The 21604-nt window shown below is 44.0% G+C and overlaps 1 protein-coding gene across 1 annotated transcript in view; it reads right to left on the bottom strand.

Moving 5' to 3' along the window:
• The window catches only part of CCBE1 (collagen and calcium binding EGF domains 1), a 95900-nt gene that overhangs the window by 23569 nt on the left and 50727 nt on the right, over window positions 1–21604 (bottom strand). The window contains exon 3 of the mRNA XM_057369664.1: window positions 1034–1086. Coding sequence (XP_057225647.1) covers window positions 1034–1086 — 53 coding nt within the window. The remainder of the gene's footprint in view (window positions 1–1033; window positions 1087–21604) is intronic.

The raw sequence follows: 21604 nt of genomic DNA, 5'->3' as shown, positions 1-21604 counted from the left end.
AAAAACTCACTGCAAAACTATGGGATGAAGAACTAAACAGGAGCATCAATTTCACYCAAACCCTCCCCAGTTTCTCTGGGCTCAGGGTCATCGTCATCTGTTTCCCTCTATTTTTTCCCCCCTCCTACCAATCATTTTAGTGTTTCTAGCCAAAACAAAAAATGTCACAAATTAAAAACAAGAATAGCAACAATAACAAGCCCACAACAAACCACCAGGATTAGAGTTTCTATTATAATCCCTGTTGGCTGGAGACTGTAATTCAGACCCATTTGACTGTCCAGTATGTTAATTTGTCACCTTTTTTTTTTCAAAACATCACCACCACAAACTGGGAAAATTCTCAGACCAAATCAAGGCTTTCCATATGCCATCAAATAGAAGAATGWGTTGCCATAGACCAACTTTTTAACCTGCTTTTTGGATCAGACCAAGTTTATTGKCATGTCATCTCTGGGCATTTGCTCCTGAGGTCCTACAACTTCAGAGCCAGTTTCAYCCAAATCAGATCCATTCTTACTACTGCATGAGCTACCCTGATTAAATCTGCATCCTCCTTGGCCCCTGGTAACAACAAGGAAGCCATACCCACGGGAAACTAAAGGCAGGGCTAACTCACCTACACACCATCTCCCTGTCCACTGAGAAGTCAAATCATCTGTACCAGACCCAAGAGACGAAAGAGTAAAGCCATCAGCAGGAAAGGTGTGCTGCTGGGTGCACAGAGTGCTCCCACCTTCCCAGCCAAGGGCAGAGCACTTTCCTTTGTGTGCAGCGCAGCACATGGTCTGTACAGCCATGTGCACTTAGGGGAGGATCAAGGCTTGGAATGCTATGCRACATTTTTGGAAGTTGTTGATTGTTTTCCCAACAATTTCTTGGAAWCAGTTCCTCCCTGCACTGATACGTGAGATATGGCCAAGCCTGTGCTTATATCAGGTTGCTCTTCCAAACAGAAAATGTGGAGAACAGGGCAGGTGGGGAARGACAAATGCATGGGGACATGATGGGTAAGAACAGTGAAATCACATACCTTCAGGGATGCACTGTCCAAGAACAAACTTATAACCCTTACAGCATTTTTTCCTGAAAAACAATAAAATAAATAAATGAGTAAATAAAYGTATTCTCTACAGATTGGTGCTGCCTTTAAAAACAGCCATAGGTGGGTTGTGGATGTGATGACCCAAACAAGATGAGCATTCTGAGGGCTGCAGTTGAAGGTCTCTCAGCATTACAGAGCACGACAGGGATGTTGTAGCTGGCCCAGGAGGCATTTTACATGGCAGCATGTCCAGCCACCTCAAGAACATGGGGCTGAGTACCCCAACACTGACCCACCCAACATCCCAAATGATTTCCAAAAAATCCTGCTCTCTTGCTTTGATCAGACACAGCATACTCAGTGCTGTCCAAATGAACAATTTGGGTCATCTTTTTCATGCAATAATGAAGGGTATTTTTAAACATCTGTCATTGCAATGCAAACCTGCAGAAAGAGGTAAGTCTCAGTGAGGAGTACACAGAGGATAAATGTTATCAGTCATTTCTCATCTTCTAATAGATCTGGAGGAGGCAAATTAAATATATTGGGTATTTSTGGAGCAAAGGAAAGTATCTTATATAATCTAAGGGACAAAACTGCAGCGTTGAGTCAATAGGATTTGACACTATTTATGTGCCTATGATATGAACRAAGTATGAATGCTGAGAAATTACTGTTTCTGAAACACTGGCTTGTAATGACATTTAGGCATCCAGCTAAACCTGCTGGTTTTGTCTCTAGGCAGCAAACCTCATTAAGTCACTAGAAGTCCCAGTGGCACCCAGGAGCCTTTACAAASGGCTGTGTCCCTTATCACCCTGGAGTGTCTCACTGAAGGGACCTGGAGACCTTCAAAGGGTCCTGTGATGGTGACTACCAGAACTGCTTCAAAAGAGAAAAACTGCTGCTCAGTGCGCTATCACATCTAGTATACACAAATCTGGGGGGCAAAAAACACCAATAATTTACAAATTCACAGATTTTTGTGCCTTATGGGCATGCTGAAATATCCCCAAAACTGGGAGAGCATCCGTTTGGTCTTTTCCTTTGATTCAATAACTGATGGARAAGAGTGCTAAAACCACATCAGTCAACGACATGACATTCCCCTGGACAGCATGCAGCCATCACAAATCATCATTATGTTGAATTTAAATCAACTATCAGCTGCAACTGATGGCTTAAAACAAACAATGCATTACTCCAAACAATGTAAAAACAAACTCTGGCTCCAYATTTTACCCTCTTCCAAAGATTAGCTGGAATATAAATTATGCTTAATGAGTGTTGAACATCTGAAGAGGAAGCCTTGCTTTGTTATGCAAACAGTGGTGYCTCATTAGACTTCTCTCCAAACAGTGCTGTGAGGTTTTATCTGCAAGACAAACAAATGCAAGAGGAACGGGTTCAAAGGTGGTTTGGGGAAGCTGTTCATGTGCTGCAAGCCATGCTGATGGCTTTCCAAGTGCACATTCATCTCTTCCTGTCTGCACGAGAAGAGAGTCTTGCTCGTTGCTGCTCTTCAGAGAAAGATACAGACCAGCTTGAAAGGGCTGGAATATGAGCAAGGCGAAGGTGCCATCCCTGCCATGAGATGCTGACCTCTGGGGCTCTGCCAGCCAGGACTAACCACAAATAGGAAGAAGTATCTTCCATAATTTGTACCTTCTCCATGGAATTCCTACTTGATTTTCAATCTTAGGACCATAAAGACTCCCAGCCTGGAAATGAGTTGTGGCAGAGATGATGTGACAGCCTATCTCTGGGTAAGGGCTCACCTGCAGGGAATCTTGCAGGAACTGCCTCTGTCCTCTCAGCTTTTCCAGTGATGTTTTTTGGCTGGACTTGTTGGTTTTCTTGTGGCTAAAGTGAAGTTTTACCTACCTGACTGGATTCTCCCAAAAGAAAAAAACACTTGCTTTGATCAAACCCTTTTTCCATAGCCACACGTTGAGAATGCACCACATGCCAAGGTACAACCATTAAATGCTGCCCTGGCACCCTAATATTGCCCAAAAGCACAGCCTTGTGTAGCTTTCACTTGTTTTAAGTGAAAAAATCATGTTGCCCCAGCTGATCCCCAAACATTTGCTGAAATCCCTCTTTTCAGCAACTTCTTGAGTTCCATGGTGGGATGAGATGGTTTTGGGAAACATTTCCTTGTTTTCAGTCTTCCTCTCAAACTTTTGTAAGAATTTTCCCAGTACTTACTGGTAAAGAGATTTTGGAATATTTTCTCTAAATATGTGAAGATTTTTCTGCCTTGTGAAAGTTTTAAATAATACTTAGAGAATTGTTTTAGTAAAGGGGTACCCTGTCTTCAGACCACATTCCAGAAACCAATTCCCCATGAAAATCTCTTCTCAGGTGAAAGTTATGGATCTCTTCATTAGTGCAGCCTGTACTCAACAACAACCTTGAGCCATCAGCACGATTTCACCAGAGAAACTGCTACTTTAGGGTTAATGCAAAGGAAATACAATACAATACCTGTKTCTCTGAACATTACATTGCAACCCTGGGATTCCTGCGTGCTTTAGCTTTCTACATTCTTAAAGKGAGATCTGTCAAAATGATGGACACATGAGCATTAGCAAAGGCATTTTAATAGCAACACTCATTTTCAGACATCCAGGCCCAGGCTGATATGTCTAATCAACGTTGCACAGCAGCAATCTCGTTGTACATAATGAGAGGTAAGAGGGGGTTCCTACTGATAATTTTAGCTACTGGATAACTTCCAGCAAGGTGGTTGCTATGCAGCTGTACATGTGACCATGCATGAAACACAAACACAGGGCTGTGTGAGAAGCTCCACCACTAAAACTCCTGTCTCTGGGGAAATTAAGTCGATTTGTTAACTTTAAATCTGGTTTATAAACGAAGAAGCCTCTGGCAGACTTTCATCTGATACAGCTTTTAATGAGATACTTCAGCAGTTGAAAACATAGCAGCTTTTGATTCTCGTGCAATCTCTACTCAGGAATAGGCACGAGCCCAAACTGGCAGAGGGTTTTGGACACCATGACTTTGATCACTGCAATATCTGGCATTTGTGCTACCTGTAAGAAAATCCATAGTGATAGGGGCACCCCCAAATCCAAGTCACTCTTTCCYCTTTCTGGCAGGTAGCTGCTYGAGAAGCAGAGAAGTATTGAGCTCYTCCCCTCTGCTCTGGAGGTCAAGATGCTTCTGGATCACTAAATGCCAGAAGACAGGATTTAGGGCCAAACTTTTGATACCAATAAATGTATCGATGACCAGGCAAATGGCAGTTCTGCCTCTTTTTTTCAGGCTTTTGTGGCCCATTACCTAGCAAACTAAGAGAGGAACTGAGCTTTCCAGGARCTCCCCTGTATCCCATCACCTGCAATCTCCCCAAAATGTCCAACACATGGGGGTGCACTGGCACAGCACCCCTGCCCCATCCTGCAAAGCAGTAGCTGCTTGATAGCACCGCCTCAGACAGGCTGGACGAGAGGCAAGATGGGAGGAATGCGGCTTAATTAAGCCACTGCTTTATTAAGTTAGCTTATCTGGCAGCTATCAGCAGTAAGTCATCCAGCAAGGACCATGTTTTTTCCCCATAATTGCTTCCACCTGGCGCAGAGCTGCCGTCACCCCAGCCCACCTCCTGCTCTGCACGAGACACCGCAGCGACGCCGGAGACACCGACCAGGGCACGCCGAACCCAGAAAATAAAAACACCCTGTGAGTGGGGAGGGAGTCACTCAGGGTCCTACAGCTGCTGAAAATCCCCAGAAATGCAAACAATAACAGGATAAACATTTAAAATTATAATTAACCTGCATCTGTCTGCAGTAACGTGGCAGTGACTTGGGCTGTAACAACAGCTCCTCGGTGCGTTTATTGAGATTTTGGAGAAACAGCTCTAAAACCCTGCCATGAGTCATGTTGAAAAAATTGATGATCGTTTAGTGATTGGAAAAAGGGAAGGCAGRGGGGAAATGTAAAGGAAAGAAGAAAAAGACATGTTTTATACTGGTTTTAGACTAAACATAGTATGTTAAGGAAGCTCTGGTAAAATATGTCAAAAGTAGAAAGAGACTGCTCTAAGAAATATTTGCCTCCTAGGAGCAAAGCAGATACACAAGTCTCCATAATGAGCCCAAAAATGAGTTCTTAGGATAAAATACAGCCCTTGCTTTATCCCTACAATGCTGATGGGCAATCAGCCTCCAGGCTGACTCCTCCCAGACAGAGGTAGCTGAAGCAGAAGCACTTTACCTCCCGTTCACCAGGGCTGGGAGAGCACACATGGGCAATTTCTAGAGCTCTGCTGACGCCTGAGGTGGCGTCACTGGAAGATGCAGCAACTCCACAAATGGTCAGGCAGGTCAAATCCCTCCTCTCTGAAATGCTCATTCTAACCAATGAATGTCAGATCAGCTGCAGTTTAGGGGGCAAAAGAGATGCTTAAGGTTTTATACAGATTCAAATATATCAGCACTGTTCTTCCAAATCAGCACTGGTAGAAAGCAATGACAATACACTCAAGAAATGTCTTTAATTAAAAAAAAAATTCCTATTGGGAAAGGAGAGAACTTTTTTTTTTAAATACAGATTTCAGCATAAATCATTGCTTGAACTCGGAAGAACTTGGGCTGTGTTCTGAAGATCTGAGTTAGCAAAGGCCACGGCATGGTGTTTTAATTGCACAAAAGGGTCTTTGTTAGACCCTTCTCCTTATTGTGCCTGCCCAGTGTTTCTTTTTTGATCACCCTGGCTTTGAGAAATACACAGTGTAGCAAAAATTCAGATATAGAATACAGAAATGAACATACAAAAAAAAATCAGATGGCTATAAACACAAGCCAACAACGTACACTAAAAAGCAAACCTAACAAAAACAACCCCTAAACTGACTTTTCTCCTATATAAAATCCAAATGAGGGACAGGTCTGTCTGCCAAAGCACGCACAGACAAAACCCATCTGCAGCACAAGTGCAGCAGCTCAGTAGCTGTGCACAGTTTCGCYGTAATTCACACGGAGAGATTTATGTCAACATGGTGTAAAACTGAAGCAATGCACTTTATTTTTGTTTGCCTTTCTGTGGAACACATACCGAAATCTTGAGTAAGAGGGGAYGGCCTCCCTGCAGACACTTGCTCAGCATACACTTTGTCACAATTTCCAGGCTTAGTCCTTTTTCACAGTTTTGTAAAGAGATAATTTATGTTCACATTGGGTGTAAGGCAAGGTCCAAGGCCAGCCCAAGCCCTTGCAGTCACTGTCTCATCTGAGACCGTGCGTGCCTGTGTGCTTCTTTATTTCTCTAAATTCACTGATCAGAGCGAGATTTGCCTGAACAGCCCTGTGGAAATCAGACATCTGAGAGCAAATCACTGGAACCTACCAGCTGATTTTTATGGAAGTCGAATTTTCAGTGGTTAAAATGTTGCCGGAATCTAAGCCTTGTTTTTCATTAGCTACTGAAGTCAAATAGTTTTGTCCACATATAATGGTTTTCTTTCTTCTAGGAGGAAGAAAAAAAAAAAAAAAAAGTCCTGCTATCTGCTCTTTTGCTCAACTCTGGCTATTAAGACAGATACCAGAAATGAAATCACATTCCAGTCATTGCTAATGGCAAGGTTTTGATAAGACTCACAGTTCCTGGACTCCTCTTGTGTGAACGCAAGCCAGGGACCAGATCCTCCCCTGGCAAAAGCCACATGCCTCTCTTGACTCTAAGGAACTGTGCCAGTGCTTACCCTGGGAGACTCTGACTGATGCTCTTGAAAGCTTTCAGAGACGCTCTTGGCTGTTCCTCATGGTTAACTGACTCCTCCCCTCCTCAAAGTGCTGTTTCATGTCATCTTTTTATGGTCAAAGGGATTTTTATGGTGGTGGAGCATAAACCGTGTTTCCTTCTTCACAGAAAAGACCTTCCAAACCAATAATGGTTTACAGCCCTTGCAGAGGACAGTATTTGTGAATGCATGAAGCTCATTCCTCTGTAAAAGAGAATGAAAATACTGCACGAAACTGAGAGATACATATAAAGCAAAACCTCACARATCTAGCAAATCTAATCAACAAGTCTGTTGTTTTTGTGGAAGACCCTAGGCCTCTGTTCTCCATGGGGACAGTGCAGGACACCTCCTCATGATGGGGTTTGCTGTTTTGCTTGAGTGAATGAGATGTGGTGTGGTGTTCAGTGGAAGTTTCAAACAACATTTGGGCAGGCAGACCATTCCCTCAACACATCCCTCTGTGTCAGCAGATCAGCACTCCCAGGAGACCATTTCCTTTGGACATTTTTAGGGCTCTGGGATGCAGAGAAGGGGGTTGGTGTGAAAATCCTGGAGGCAGCCACACCAGAAAAAAATTCTCATGAGCTTTTGCTCCATGGAGAAAGAAGTGGCAACTAAACCTCAGCTTTCTGTCTCTTTTGGGCATAATAAAAGACCTTTGGAAATGTTTCCTGTGATCCTCCCTTTCAATGCATGGTGAAACAAAATGTCACATTGGGATTTCCACATGAGCCACACAGACTGAGGTCCCATATTTTTGGGGAAGCTGTGACACTGAGCAACAGGGCCAGAACCAGTGCTGGTCAGTCCCTGGCCCACCCAGAGCCTCAGGGCTGCAAACACATTGACCAAACACAGCCTCATCAGCATCTTTTTCTGCAGCACAGACCAACTGGCAGCACTGGTAAACATCAGGCCTTGAATCTCACTTATCAATCATACCAGTGCCCAAAAATGACTAAATAAAGGTCTGTCTGTGAATATCCCATAAGCAAAAAAGGAAACCCTCAGCAGGAAAATGTTACACAACTTCAAAAAAGTAATGACCTCGGCTGCCACTGGAAAAGCCATTTGTTAGATATTTCACATGCATGTAAACATCATCCTCGAAATCATATATGAGATTCCTTCAGTGCTGGACTGTACTTTCTTCCCCTCTTTCTTGCATTTTTGTTTCATTGTTTTTTGTTATTTTTCTTAACACGAGGGAATGCTCATGCGGTTTATCACTAGACAACATGTCAAAAATGGAAAAATGATTAAATAAAAGGCTTTTGACTGTTTTCATCTGCTTAGACTCAGCTTTATATACATTCTGTCAGCTTTGTCTTGCTCTCTTTTCTTACAAATTTCTTTTATTTCCTGGCATTGTGCCAAGAAAATGAATTTGTTTAGTTTTGCAGGTGAAGTTGGTATGGATTCTGCAGAATCAAGTCAATGTTTGACAGGTATGAAATCTGAGGGGAAAAGAAAAGGAATTTTACACAATGATAGCACTGTATTTAATAAAAGGTCTAATGAACTGGCAAAGTATAATGCATCCTCATAAATACATTGTCATGTCTATGAACAAGAAGCCTTCTAAATTTCAATTTAAATGATCCAAGATTAAGCCTGTGTTTTAAAATAACTCACTGCTTTGAGATTTAAAGTTCGGGAATTGAGCAAAAGTCTTTTTTTCCACCACCTCTGACTTCCAATTAGAGAACTGCAAGCCAAATTTCCTTCCAAGTCTGTAAGTAGTATGTTTTGCTGACGGCACACATTCAATTATTTATCTAACCCAAGGTGAGCCAGAGTACAGGACTAATCACAGCACATCTGTCCTGTCTCTTGGATTTTTTTTAAACTTCCATGACTCTTCATTTTGTAGCTCCAATTTCCTACCAAGTATCCATGTGAGATAGAGACTAATAAATTCCATTTCAGGCAGGAAGGCAGAGCCAGAGCAGCGCTGCGAGGAGCTGCACTCATGGGCTGGCTGCTCAGTCACTGGAGTCAAACAGCAATAAATTGCTGGCAAGCTCTCAGACTTACTGAACCCAGTCCAATGCAGCCCTGTTTATTCAGCATCTTTCATCAACAAGATCACAAAAACGCTGCATAAGCGCAGTCTAATAAAGCCCTTCCGATAAACAACAAAAGACAAGCGCCTTTTACACACGCATGCACAGAAAAACTCACGGCACAAACCGCACCAGGAAGTCAGATCTCAAAAGCTGGATGTCCAAACAGGACAAAAATCCCAATTAACCTTCAGAGAAAAGCCAGTCATTCCATCTACATTTACTTACCTCTGTGCTGATATTAAAGGGCCTGATCCTGGTTCTGCTGCAATCTTTGCTTTTGTGTCACAYTGGGAACAGGATTGGGCCAAGACCCAGGATGGTGGGTGAGGACCTGCTCAGCTCTGAGGATGTGCTACAATCAGACTTCTCAGAAGAATAGCTCCAGAAAATCAATCCAGCATTAACTTAATCAAGTCTTGCTGACATTTGTCATTAGAAACGGTTGCAAAACTCTTCCTGGTTTTGATGGATTTGGGATCTGATATGGACCACTGTTCCTGTACTCCCCCTATGGGCACAGCATCCATCTGTACCTTAAACCATCCACCTAAGCCCTAGACACAAACCCAGATATTTAATTCAGATGTTTAATAGATCTTTCAATCTGTTTTTTGAATGGTTTTWGAAATTCCACTCCAGGAAAAAGACAAGTAAATAAATCCAGCCAGGCTAACACTTCCAACTTAAACAGTCTAGAAGTGGGGAGAGCCAAACACAAAGCCTTCAGCTTTCAAGGAAGTCAAACAGCATGGAAAAGAGCTTGAAGAAAGATACGTCTTTGAGCATCTTACTCTCCACGCTGGCTACCCATGGTGTCCAGATGACACTGTGGTTTCCAGCACTTGGCTGGAAATTAACAACATGAGGACGGTATCTGTGTTTGGATACTGTGCCTGTCTGTGGAAAGYTCATGGTGAAAGGACAGGAGGCACACAGGCCATGGAATTTAGGTGGATTGTCCCCCATTACTGGGACAAGGAGAAAATCACAATGGTCAGTCTCTACACCATCTACAGACCGGGGGTTTGTGATGGCTCCTCTCCTCTGAGCACACATTGTGCAAAAGGCACAGCAATCTAATTTAACACATTCTGAATCCCATAAGGGTGCTTCACAGCTACCTTATGCTTCACATCTACTTATGCTTAAGGATTTTTATCCTTCCAGAACTGGCTTAGAGTCACCGGGGCATGACCRTGCTTCAGCACAGCTAAGGGCATTTTTCAAGGCAGGGTTTCAGCCAAGCAACAKAAACAAAACCCCCACAATTTTAGAAAAATGGATTCATGGCATAATTTGAGTTACATTAAGTTGCATTGAGTTATTATTATTGAGCACATAATTTGAGTTGCAAAGGACCTTTGAAAAGCTCATGATSCAAGTGCACCTGACAGCAGAGAACAGCTCAGAGACTTGCCCAGATGAGTGTTGAATGTCTTCAGGGATGGAGATTGACTCACTTCTTTGGGACCCTCTTCCAAGTGCTTTACCACTTCACTTACCTTAACCTTTCCCCCATTCACATCTGCTTAAAATGCCCCTGCTGCAACCCGTGGCTCTTGTCTGATGGTGTTTCTCAGTGCATCTCTGATGAAGGACTCGCTTCGTCCTCTCTACACCCCACCATGTCTTCTGTGTAACACCCCATTAGTGGGAGACACCAATTAAATTTGCCCCTTAGCTCCCTCTTCTCCAGACTGAGCAAACAAAGAACCCCTGGGCTGCCCTTCAATACAATGTGCTCCAACCCCTGAGCATCTTAGCTCCAGTTTATTRGTGAGTGTACAAAACTGYACATAACCTAATCAAAAAGTAACACYAGCAGATATTCTTTAAAAACATYGAAGAAATTAAATACAAACAGACAAAAACCTAATAAAAAAGGACAAAAAWATATGCTGAGCTGCTAAGTTGCATTGGAATGTCAGCTTTGGTCCCCTATTTCCTCTTCCCATTTCATTCCCACAACAGAAGTTTAAAAGAAGAAAAGCTTTTTTTTAAAAAAAAAAAAAAATCCCTAGTTTTGAAACTTGAATGAAATACAAAAAATGCTATTTTTTCATTRAAGTATTTTCAAACAGGAGAGCTGGCCAGTTATTATCACTATCTAAGCAACAAGAACTTAAAATTGTTTTTTTAATGTAATTTCAACATCAGTAGAAGCAATGGAATTAAGTTYCTAATGTAAGCCCTTGGAAATATCTATAAAGACACCAAAAAGATAATATTTCAGAGTGTTTCACTGATCCAGATGTTTCTCTCTTTTTTCCCTCTGTTTTATTGTTCCCAGAGAAGACCTTATAAATGCTGAAACTGCTTATTAAGTATACAGACTTAATGAATTGGACAAGGAAAGAAATAATTCTTCACATAACATGTTCACAAGTCAGATCCATGTTTATTGTCAACAGAGATGATAGCAAAGTAGTCTCTATGCACAGAGTAGTCTCTGTCAGAACAGAATCTGTCTCCATGAACCGCTTCCAGCATGGAGAAAAGATTAATTTCTAAGACAACGCAGTGTGGAAGTTTGTTGAATTATGCAGTGATGCTCTACCACGGCCCCAGTGCCAAGGTTTATTTTTAGAGCGACACATCTGCAGGTTATTTGTTGCAGGATGGGGTGGATGGAGTGAATCCTTAAATGATTTGCTAAGTAGGGAAGCGTTACTGGGGTGAGCAGACGCTCACATGGGGTCACTCGAAGGCCTGGGCTGTGGGATGGGCAGCCAGAGCTGCCTGGGTAGCTGGGACAATTCACCTTGTGCTGCAGCCAGCAGGCAGTGGGAAGCTCACGAGGCAGCTTTTGACGTGGCACTCAGCTCCTCTGTTCAGAGTGGCAGGAGCAGAAAAGCCATGCAGCCAAAGCCTGGGCTGCAGTGATTCTGGTACGGAGTGGGGTCCCCTCTCAAAGCCAGTGCATCCTGCTCTTTAATTTGTAAGCAAATGGGTGATACAAAAACAGTTTTAAAAATAAAACACAAAGCTGTTTTCAGAAMCTTCCCCCCATTTCCCCACCATGCTGTGTCCTACGCAGGGCTCAGCCTTCAATCCAGYCAGGGCCAGAAATTGGAGTCAGTTGCCTGCTAGCCAAGTAGTGACTGCAGAAGCCACCACACTGTGCCCTAACTGATCAAACCACAGCCCCACTCCCAGCTTTTATTGCCTAATTTAATGACACTGGCATTGGCTGCTGCTCTGCTTTCTCACCCTGCTGCTGGAATATGGTTTTAGCTCTGAATAACCTACTGAGGTTGAACACAAGACTTTTATGAGTTGTTGAAATGCTATTGAGACAACTCTCAYCCATTTCACACTATGTAATTGATATTTGCAGCCATGTTCCAGTTAAAAGAAAGACTCTCCTTTGCCCCCAACCAGCCTCTAACCCACTGCCCCAAAAATAGGGAAGAAGTCTGCTACCAGGCACGGCACCTGAGCAGCCTGAGGCAGAATGAAGAAGCAGTTTGCTGTGCAGAGCTATGAAACAGAGAGCAAAGAAATGAGCCGAAGGCAAAGTGGACCTGCTGTAGGGCCAAGCCTGTGACAGGGACATGAAGGCAAAAACTGTTGGCTTGCAGAGAGAGGAAAGGTCACAAACCAAAACCTGAACCCTTCCATCCTCAGATGGTCAGTGAAGATGTGGTCCTGAGCTGGTGAAGGTGACCTGTGATGAAGGCAYGGAGAGCCTCAAGCACAGTGACTTTAAAAAGAAAGCTGTCGGCATGCAATATTGTGCAATTACCTTTGTATTAATTACACCTCAATGAAAATGGGGTTGTGTTTTTAGATACCAGTGCCTGCAGGCATGTACCAAATTCATATTACTACACCCTTTCCTAAAACCAATGCACATGGGGGATGACTCTGCTGGAGCAGGTGTAGCAGTTCCTGTTTCAAGCAGCAATTCAGAGCTGCAAGCACTTGAGGGACTCTGGTGTTTGAAGCATTAAAATGGGCTCAACATCTGGGCTCAGAAGCAAGAAAACCTGAGACCAGAGTGAGAACAGAGTCAGGGTTACTGATCAATTTACCCAGGAAGATTGAGTAAGCCCCTCAGTTTGCCTCATTTCATCAGGTTTTCCTTCCATGCGGATCATCCCRGGCAACTGCCCTGTGCACCAGCCCAGTTGTGACATTCTGTGGTTTCATCTGTGACTGCAGGGTCTTTTCAACTCACTTGCAAAAGTTTGTTTTCTTCTCCTGATGGGACTTTGCTTTGTCTGCCTTATTTCCGTGACCCACAATGAGGGCAAACACCCTGCTGGGTGTCAGTTTTAAGACGYGCTTGCTGCTGGTCGTGTTCTTGTTTGTCTGTGGGAACCCAACTCTCCCCATCATTCTGCCATAGRCTTTTGGTATTTCTCTCACAATATMACTTCTTTGTTGGCTAATTTTGGGTCAGGCTGCTGTTTCTTGGCAATGCTTAGCACCAAGTTTCTGGTTCTCCCTTTACTATTAGCATATTTAAGGTATTACAGCACAAATATATTGCTGCTATTGTAATTCCTATTCATAGCTAGGAAATATGTCAAAGAATGGTCCTTGTGGAAGGACCTGAACCCACCTGCACAGCTCTGACTGGAATGGTACTATAAACCTGACAAGTTTGGTTTTATTAACTCAAAGCTTAAACAACTGCTGCAGTATGTGCCTTCATCTCTGCTAATGCTTTATTTTCTATACAGTATTTAAACATCTTTTAAATGTCACAGCAGTCATGGCTGAGAGGAGGCCCAGGACAAGCCATGACTATGGCCATAGGCATGGATTGTCACCTTCATCTAAAGCAAACCACCTGGGAAAGTTTGGGTGATCCCTCCCTATTAACTTACCTTCCTCTAATATKTTTCATGCTGTGCCATTACTAAATTGTCAGGAATTTTCAAGCTCATGTTGCATTTAAATTAGTAAATTAGTGTTTCTGTTCCTCTCTAAATGTACCTTTGGTGTCACTTTGTAYTGCTTCTACATTAGCAACAAKTTATCTACATTTAATATTTGTACAYTATCTTTGAGTGCACTGCTCAATATAGAGGTAATATTTTATGCAGAATAAAACAAAATAGTTGTTTTCTTTCCTACTCTGTTCACAAGTTGATTTTYATTTCCAAAACAGTCCAAGGAAGAAAACTCAACATTTTTACAGGCTGAGATATCAATCTTATTCTGCAAAGCTGTTTGAAAGCACTACAATGTAACTGGCGCACTCTTAATGTATTTGGAATAAAGGTTTGGCATGTGGTGTAAAGCAGACTCCCCCAAACCAGGAGCGCGAGCAGCAAACTGAAATCAATAGCATGTGCATTCCTCAAGAAATTTCATCTCAGTTTGGAWTTTTTTCCCACCTTTTCTACTAATGAAGTGCTTGTTCATCTATGTTACAACCTGATGGGCATAGTGTGTATTACAATCTCACCATCTGCATCATTTACATTCCCAAATGCAGAATCCCAGCCAGATGTCTGACTTATCTCCAAGGCGCTGACTTCAGACATATGGTTTTTATTTAAATGAATCAAGATACTAACAGAAATCCAGTATCTATTATCTGTCACAATTGCAGATAATAACTCAGAATAAATTTAACTTGAGCTTTTTATTGTTGCCCACATAGACGTTTCCATGGATGAATCTCCTGAAGTGCRACAATAAAAAACCAAATGAAAGGTAAGGCAGGATATTAAACAGAGTGCTTCATTATAGATGAAGTTTCAGATTCTCTTGCAAGCAGAAGAAAAATGTGCAGCTTTTAGTAACATGAGGATCCTGAAACAGTCCATGACACTGAGTAACAATTCAATGCCAGGACATTGGGTAACCCCAAGTCCACAGTGCTGTCTTTTAAGGAACCAGCAAAACCCAGTCAGAAATGATGATGGTCCTCGTGTGAAGGGGGGTTCATAACCTGAAAACAGCATYACACTCTTGTTTGCCCACAGAATTTGAAGCTTCTACTCAGAACTTGTGTGGTGTTTGCTGGCACAAAACMCCCCACTTGAAATAAAAAAGTACATATTCATTTAGAAAGGTGTTGTGTTACATATTTTGCTCGGACTTGGATTTCTGAACCTTTCCACTCTCTTAAGTAGAACTGGTGGTAGTAATAATACGTTTTACTTCCATGATGTTAACCACCAGGGTATGAATGCTGCAAATAGAAACTAAGTTCAACATAAGGAAAATTGATAGCTCCTTATTTAGATTTCTTTTTCTTCTCACTTTGATAATTTTATGACTCTAATTCCTTAGTTTTGCTACCAAATAAACACAATTCTTTAGCTTTCACAGAAGAAAAGTATTGGTGCTTGCATTAGATTGACATCAAAGTGTGCCTGACATGGACCAGAATCCCAAACCCTTATGCAAACTCTGACCAGAACAATAATTGCTGACCAAATATATTTTCAGCTCTGACAGGCTTCAAGGACCAAGACAGGATTTTCACATTAGCACACTGTGGGTGCAGGGAAATCAATGCCGTCACATTCCTTATTATAATTGAACATGATTTTTCTGTGAAGTAGCTGAATTTCAAGTCAAAATCGCTGTCAGTGTGCACAGGGACAGAAGTGGTTAAGCACAGATGCCTCTGTCTTCTCCAGGGAAGGACAGAAGCCTCTGGAGAGCACCTCAGCCTGTGAATTGGCATGGTAAAACTCCTAACCCCATGCCCTGAGACAGGTAAAGGGAAGACCTGGGCTTTAGCACCCAATTTTTCTGCAAAGCCATCCAATTTCTTTAAACTCTTATAGAGTTTCACTCCTACAGCAGTTGGTCAAASGCTATGAAATTACGATATTTGCACCAAAAACAAGAGCAGGAGGAGACCTCCTTGCTCACTCTGCTGACGGTGTCCAGCCACATCCCTTCTGGAATGGGGAGACCCCACAGAGGAACCTCCTCGAACCCGAACACCCCATGCACAGATGCATCACCCGTGTGGGAGGCTGGGCGTGTGCCTGGGGYTTGACAGCCAAGCACTGTGAACCCAGAGCTCCTCCAGACAGGGGCCAGCCTTGAGGGAGCTCTGAGGGGAACTCTGTTTGCAGAGCTGGAGACAAGGGCAGCCGCCCCCTCAGCTGTGCAGCTCCTCTGACTCTCCCTGTGGATTCAGCTCTTTTGTAAGCCAGGGAGAGTGCAAYACCAAAACATTATTGCATTTGGACTCTCAGGAAACCACTCCAGAAATGGAACTCGAAAAATACTCCAGACTACAATCATGTAATTAAATGCTGAATCACCACAGAGACCCGCAGAAGCCCAGTGAAAATTGTGCTGCCATGTGCTTAGAGCTGGCTTCCCCTAATTTGTGATTGCCAAAACCCTTTGCATGTTCACGAGGTCATTGTCGTGGGCAATGGAGACTTAATTTGATCACCAGCACACTGAACTCCCTCTSGGTGCTCCTTGAAGCCATCAGAGATCATGCTTGTCACGCTGTACTTTTTCAGCTAATACCCAATTTAACTACATCTGCCCCAATGTTTTAATGGTGCGGTCCTGCAGAAGGGGTCAGAKCACCAGAGTGAGAATCCACAAGTGAGTGAGAGAGCCACAACAGCTCAGTGCCAGCCCAGGGAYGCTGCACCATCCCGGAGAGCTGGTGGATGTCTAAGAGGGGACAACTGTAAGTCACAGGCTGGGGTGAAAAATCATGGGAATGAGCACTCCAGTCTTTATGTCTGGATTTTTCTCAAGCCCAGAGTGGAGTGCATATACCTATGTCAGGGTCCATGAATTAACCCCCTTGAGGAACCCAGCTGAGGGTGCCCCACTACCAAGCACAGACCCAGACTGGTCTGATTCTTCTCCAACAGCTTGGGCCAAGAACCTCAAGCACTGCCCATGGTGACACGGGTACCAGCCTCCCTGGCACAAAGCTCAAATCTCTGCATTTTCATTAATTCCATTCACAGTTCACACACAGTGTAGTGCAGTAGTGCTCAAAGGTGTCCAAGCCAGTTTTGAACATGCCAGTTGGGCCTGCAAGTGGGGCAGCTGCCTGAATCCATCAGTCTGCCCAGGCACTGCTCTGTGTTGATGTATTACCTTGTTCTATGGCTTTGGGGACAAATCAGGGACTTTTACTGCACTTTTGTTGATACCACCATAGTCACAGTAAAGTAACTCTCTGAACAGTTCCTGCCAGAGTAGGAGCTGGAGTAAATGCTGCTGGGGATTGAAAAAAAAAATGGCTGATGGTTTTGCTTGAGGAGCAAGCTGAGTGACTTTAGACCACCCCCTTTTTTTTCACCYATGCAATGCAAAAGCAGCACAGAGTTCAGCAGAAGCCTCCTGCCCTTGAAAGCTGCACAACTGTTCAGGTGCTGCCTGATTCCACCAAAACTGTCCTCTAGGGAAGGAGGGGCAGGACTGGTCTGGGCCTCCATGAGTGATAAAGCAGTAAAGACAACAGACAAGATCTTATAAAAATGATGAATTCACTTTGCACAGAGAGTCCAGTRAGTTTCATGCTGTTACCTACAAAAACGTCAACTGAACAGTTTCTCACTGGGATTTAGCTGTTGGGTTTTGACAGCAATGGAAAAGAACAGAAAAATGGTCAAATCTGCTCTTATTAGAGCTGGGCAGTAAATTACATGCTCTGCTCCATCCACAAAGAAATGTTTATCAACTGCTGCCAAAAACTACAGCACCCTGGTGTTTCCTCAGGCTTGCCTTCCATTTCCACAGCCACTGAGGAGGCTGTTACCCTTGGGAAGTCTCATTTAGAATAAACAGTTCTTTATGATCATTRTCGTGATTCCCAGAGAAAGGGCTGGAGGAGCTAATTAGCAGCTAAGCATGACTGGAGGTGCCAGGCTGGACCCAGGGAATCTGCGACTGCATCCTTGAGGCTGAAGAGCTACAGCAAACCTCATGACTCTCCCTCCAGCCTCAAGGACACCGGGGCTTTGAGCTGGGGAATTTCTCCTTTTTTATTGGCATGACAAGCAGTGCACWGGAGAGAAGGGGGGGAAATGCAGCTACAGCGCTGTTTCAGGAAATGACCGATTCTAAGAAAAGTCTAAGATAGACCCGAGGGCCAAGGCGTTCCACTTCCTCACCAAGAAGTGGTGTTTGCAGATCAGACTTGATCACCTGCATCGAAAAGACAAAAAGGAAACTCCAAACCCCCAGCACAGATTGGGGGAAGCTCAACCTGAGTTGTTTGGGGGTCCTTCACAGTTYATTGAGCCTTTGATCTGATTGTCCCCAGCTCAGTGTCACCCCTGTGATGATGGCAGGTCCAGCTGGGCTGAGCAAACTCAGAGCTTAGTCAGGAGCACCCAGTGATGCTCAGAGCCTCCTCACCCGCATGGGCCAAGGGCTCTGGACCTAGAGAGCAGCTTGCTCAGATATTGGGGCTGGGGGCTCGCACCCAGTGCTGCCCAGCTCTCCYCCCTCATCCCAGCACCCCGGGGCTCCTGGATCTGGCAGCTTTAGTCCATCATTCAACCAGTGAGGGGAAAACAGGACTGATAAGCACCCCTCCTCGGAGCAGGTCTGCTTTAAATCCAACTTTGCCAGTGGCACAGACTTTTGGTTCAGCTCATTGCCTTCACCAGATTTAGCTCAACTTCCAATAATCGGGGTTAATCTCCTCTAGTCAACACGGCTTATTAAGAGATCACAGTAATCCTTATATGGGTTCAAAATCAACAAGTTAAAAGTGTATTAACCTACTCAACACCATGGCAGGTTAAAAGAAATTATACTTGTGCGGTGGCTGATCATTAAGCTGGGGGCTGGATTTTGTTTTGCTGGTTGTACTACCTAGAAGAGCTGTTTGATAAAACACAACTTAATTGCCRTCTGATGTTTTTCTAACAGGCACAGAGATTGTCTCACTTTTGAAATGTCTGAGATTTCAGAGACCCACCAAAGACAGTCTTCCAATTCCCACTGCCCTGCAGGAAATGCTTGTAACCTATGAGTTTGAACCAAAACAGTGCATTTTTATCAAATCTTGCTCAAGTTATTTTTTCCATTACCAATTTCTCCCCCCCACCAAATCATTATTTACTTAAAAATTCTTTGCTACTTAGAAACACAGGAGCAGAGAACAAACTCATCAGCCAGCAATGCACTGAGGATCATCTCTGGAAAYGCTAATGACTTCTCACTCAGCAAACAGATTTTGATGTAGGCATGTCTAGTTCAAAGAAAGCCAAGAGAATGGCACCATTTCACATGGAAGCACATAGACATGGCCAAAACCCTTACATAACACAATGGGATCRTCAGTGTGGTTAAAAACAAAACCATCACTGTGGTGCTGGACTGCACTGTACACACGGTGCCCTGGAGACCYGCCTGTCCTGGATGCAGCAGGGCGTACAAAAATCTGGGCTATTCACAGAGATGAGGAACCAGGGCCAGAATTCCACCGCATCCGCAGAACCTGAGTTCTGTGCTCTGGACATGCAGGGGGAGCTTTGCAACAGCACCAAAATGAGTATGTGCTRTATGGTCCCGTCTCCCTTCCCCACCTCAGCCCACCTGGATTTATACATGCAGGACAGCAGGCAGAAAGGAAAGTTAAGAAATAAGGTCTGGCATGGGGGAAATAATATTTAAAAAAGGCAACATTTCAGTTCCCTGCTGCACCGAAAGCCAGACAACATATGCAGGATGAGCTGAAAAGGCAGGTTTTGATTTGTAGGCAAATTTAGCATTTCCCTGCTGCAGAATTTCACAGGGCCCCTGAAAGGCAATAACAGCACTTCCAAAGTACCTAGAAAGGCTTGGCATTGTGTTACGAAAGCAGAACACCAAGGAGGCAGCCCTGTGGCTGGGGTGACACCACAGAGCTGCTCCCTCCTTGCAGGGACCTGCTTCCCCTGCCACCAAGGCATTTGGAGACTGAAGTTTTCTCCCAGCCAGCACAGAGAGCCATTGCAAGGGGGCACCCAAAGAGATGGGCTTATCCTGGGTCCCCCTTCCTCACCTCCTGTACAGAGCATCACCCAGGAAACAGAGGCTCCAGCAGCCTTCCCTCCACTGCAGCCCCTAAACACACTATAGGGTTGATGGTCTGTAACCCACCCAGGCAGGTGGAAGGTGTTCCCAAGACATAGAGATCTGCAACAAAACACCTGTAAACACACAGTGAATTGCACCCCCAGCTCCCAGAGWGCTTGGCAGAGGACATTCATACAGTCAGATCCTGGAGTGGGGGACAGATCTTCAAATGTCCAAAGAAAAAGAACAGGAATGTTCAAAAACAAGGAACAGTACTGCAAAAAAGACTGTAAATAAGGCAAGAGGCTTTCAGTGTTAAAAAAAAAAAAAAAAAAAAAAAAAAAAAAAAAAAAAAAAAAGATGGTGAAAGGGAGGTGGAACAATGGGCTGGAACTCCAGAATGGTGGGGAGCAGGCAGATAAGGAGCATTGCTGTGTGTCTCACTTCATAAAGTCCAAAGATAACCCAAGGAAATGATGAGGCAGCAGAATTAAGTAAACCAGATAAAAAGTACTTTTTCATACAACACTAAGCTGCAGTATTTGRGGTGAGTTGGAGGCTAGAGGAATTAGGAGGCTCACACAGGATTCACACAAATTCATAAGGAAGGGCTCCAGGTAAGCACCACAAGTACCAGCCTGCTCGTCCCCTCTGTCACAGACAGGCACAGGGATGCTGCAGAGGGCTGGCAAGCACAGCATCAATCCTGCCTTGTGCTGTTTCTGTGCTGTCACCTGCCAGCATTTTACTTAAACTCACACAAAATCACCCTCTGAGATCATGGAGCCCAACCATTAACCCAGCACAGCCCCTGAGTGCCACATCCACACGCTTTTTAAACACCTCCAGGGATGATGACTCCACCACTTCCCTGGGGAGTGTGCTCCAGTGCTTGACAACCCTTTTGTTGAAAAAAATCTTCCTCATACCTAAACTAATCCTCCTCTGGTGCAACTTGAGGCCATTTCCTTTGGTCCCAACCTTTGAAGCTCTTGCTGCAAGTGGGAATGCTGAGGAAGAGCAGCTTACTCTCAGCCTACCCAGCTACCTGGGCCGGTTTGAAAGCAAGATAAATCAGCTGCCTGAATGTTATGACAAGCAGCTTTTCAGCAAAAATGAAGCAGAGAGACTCTGTTTACAAGAACCCCTTGTAAATGGAAACCAAGACCCAAATCTGAAAGGAAAACCACATGGCTGTAATCTCTGTTTTGTGAAAGGAGCAGCAATTACAGTGTCACACAGCAAGCTAAGTGGTATTCTCTAACCRAATGGGGATTACAACTGCATTCCTGGATCATACCTGACCTGGAGAGTTCTCTGAAGTGTAGGGAGGGGATCAGGCCTCCCCCCAGCTGTGTTACATGTCCCTGGCACAGCTGGACAAAAGGTCACAGATCAGCTCAGTGAAGTTTACAGAACAACCCAAATGATTTTCCTGGAATTAAAATCTTGACACAAACGTTTCCAGTGGGGATGGATACCAGCCTGCTTCCACTGCTTCATTGTCAACAGGAAACSTGTGAAATATGTGATGGGATCTACYAYGCTTCATAATTCAACCTATAGGTGCTAMGTAAGTGTGGATTTAGGGGGCTGTTGCAGTGTTTAATCCATGCAGATGTTCCATGCAAAGCCTGGACTCCAGTCTGTACTTCATCCCAGCTGAACAAAGGGTTGTGTTTGGATTTGCTCTGAAGGATTGGACAAGACTGGGCTTTCCAGGGCCAGCAAATGCTACAGGCAACA

This window comes from Malurus melanocephalus, unplaced genomic scaffold (genome assembly GCF_030028575.1).
Source record: "Malurus melanocephalus ecotype Western Australia unplaced genomic scaffold, MMel_1.1 scaffold_113, whole genome shotgun sequence".
NCBI lineage: Eukaryota > Metazoa > Chordata > Aves > Passeriformes > Maluridae > Malurus > Malurus melanocephalus.
This window is presented reverse-complemented; position numbering and strand designations above follow the sequence as displayed.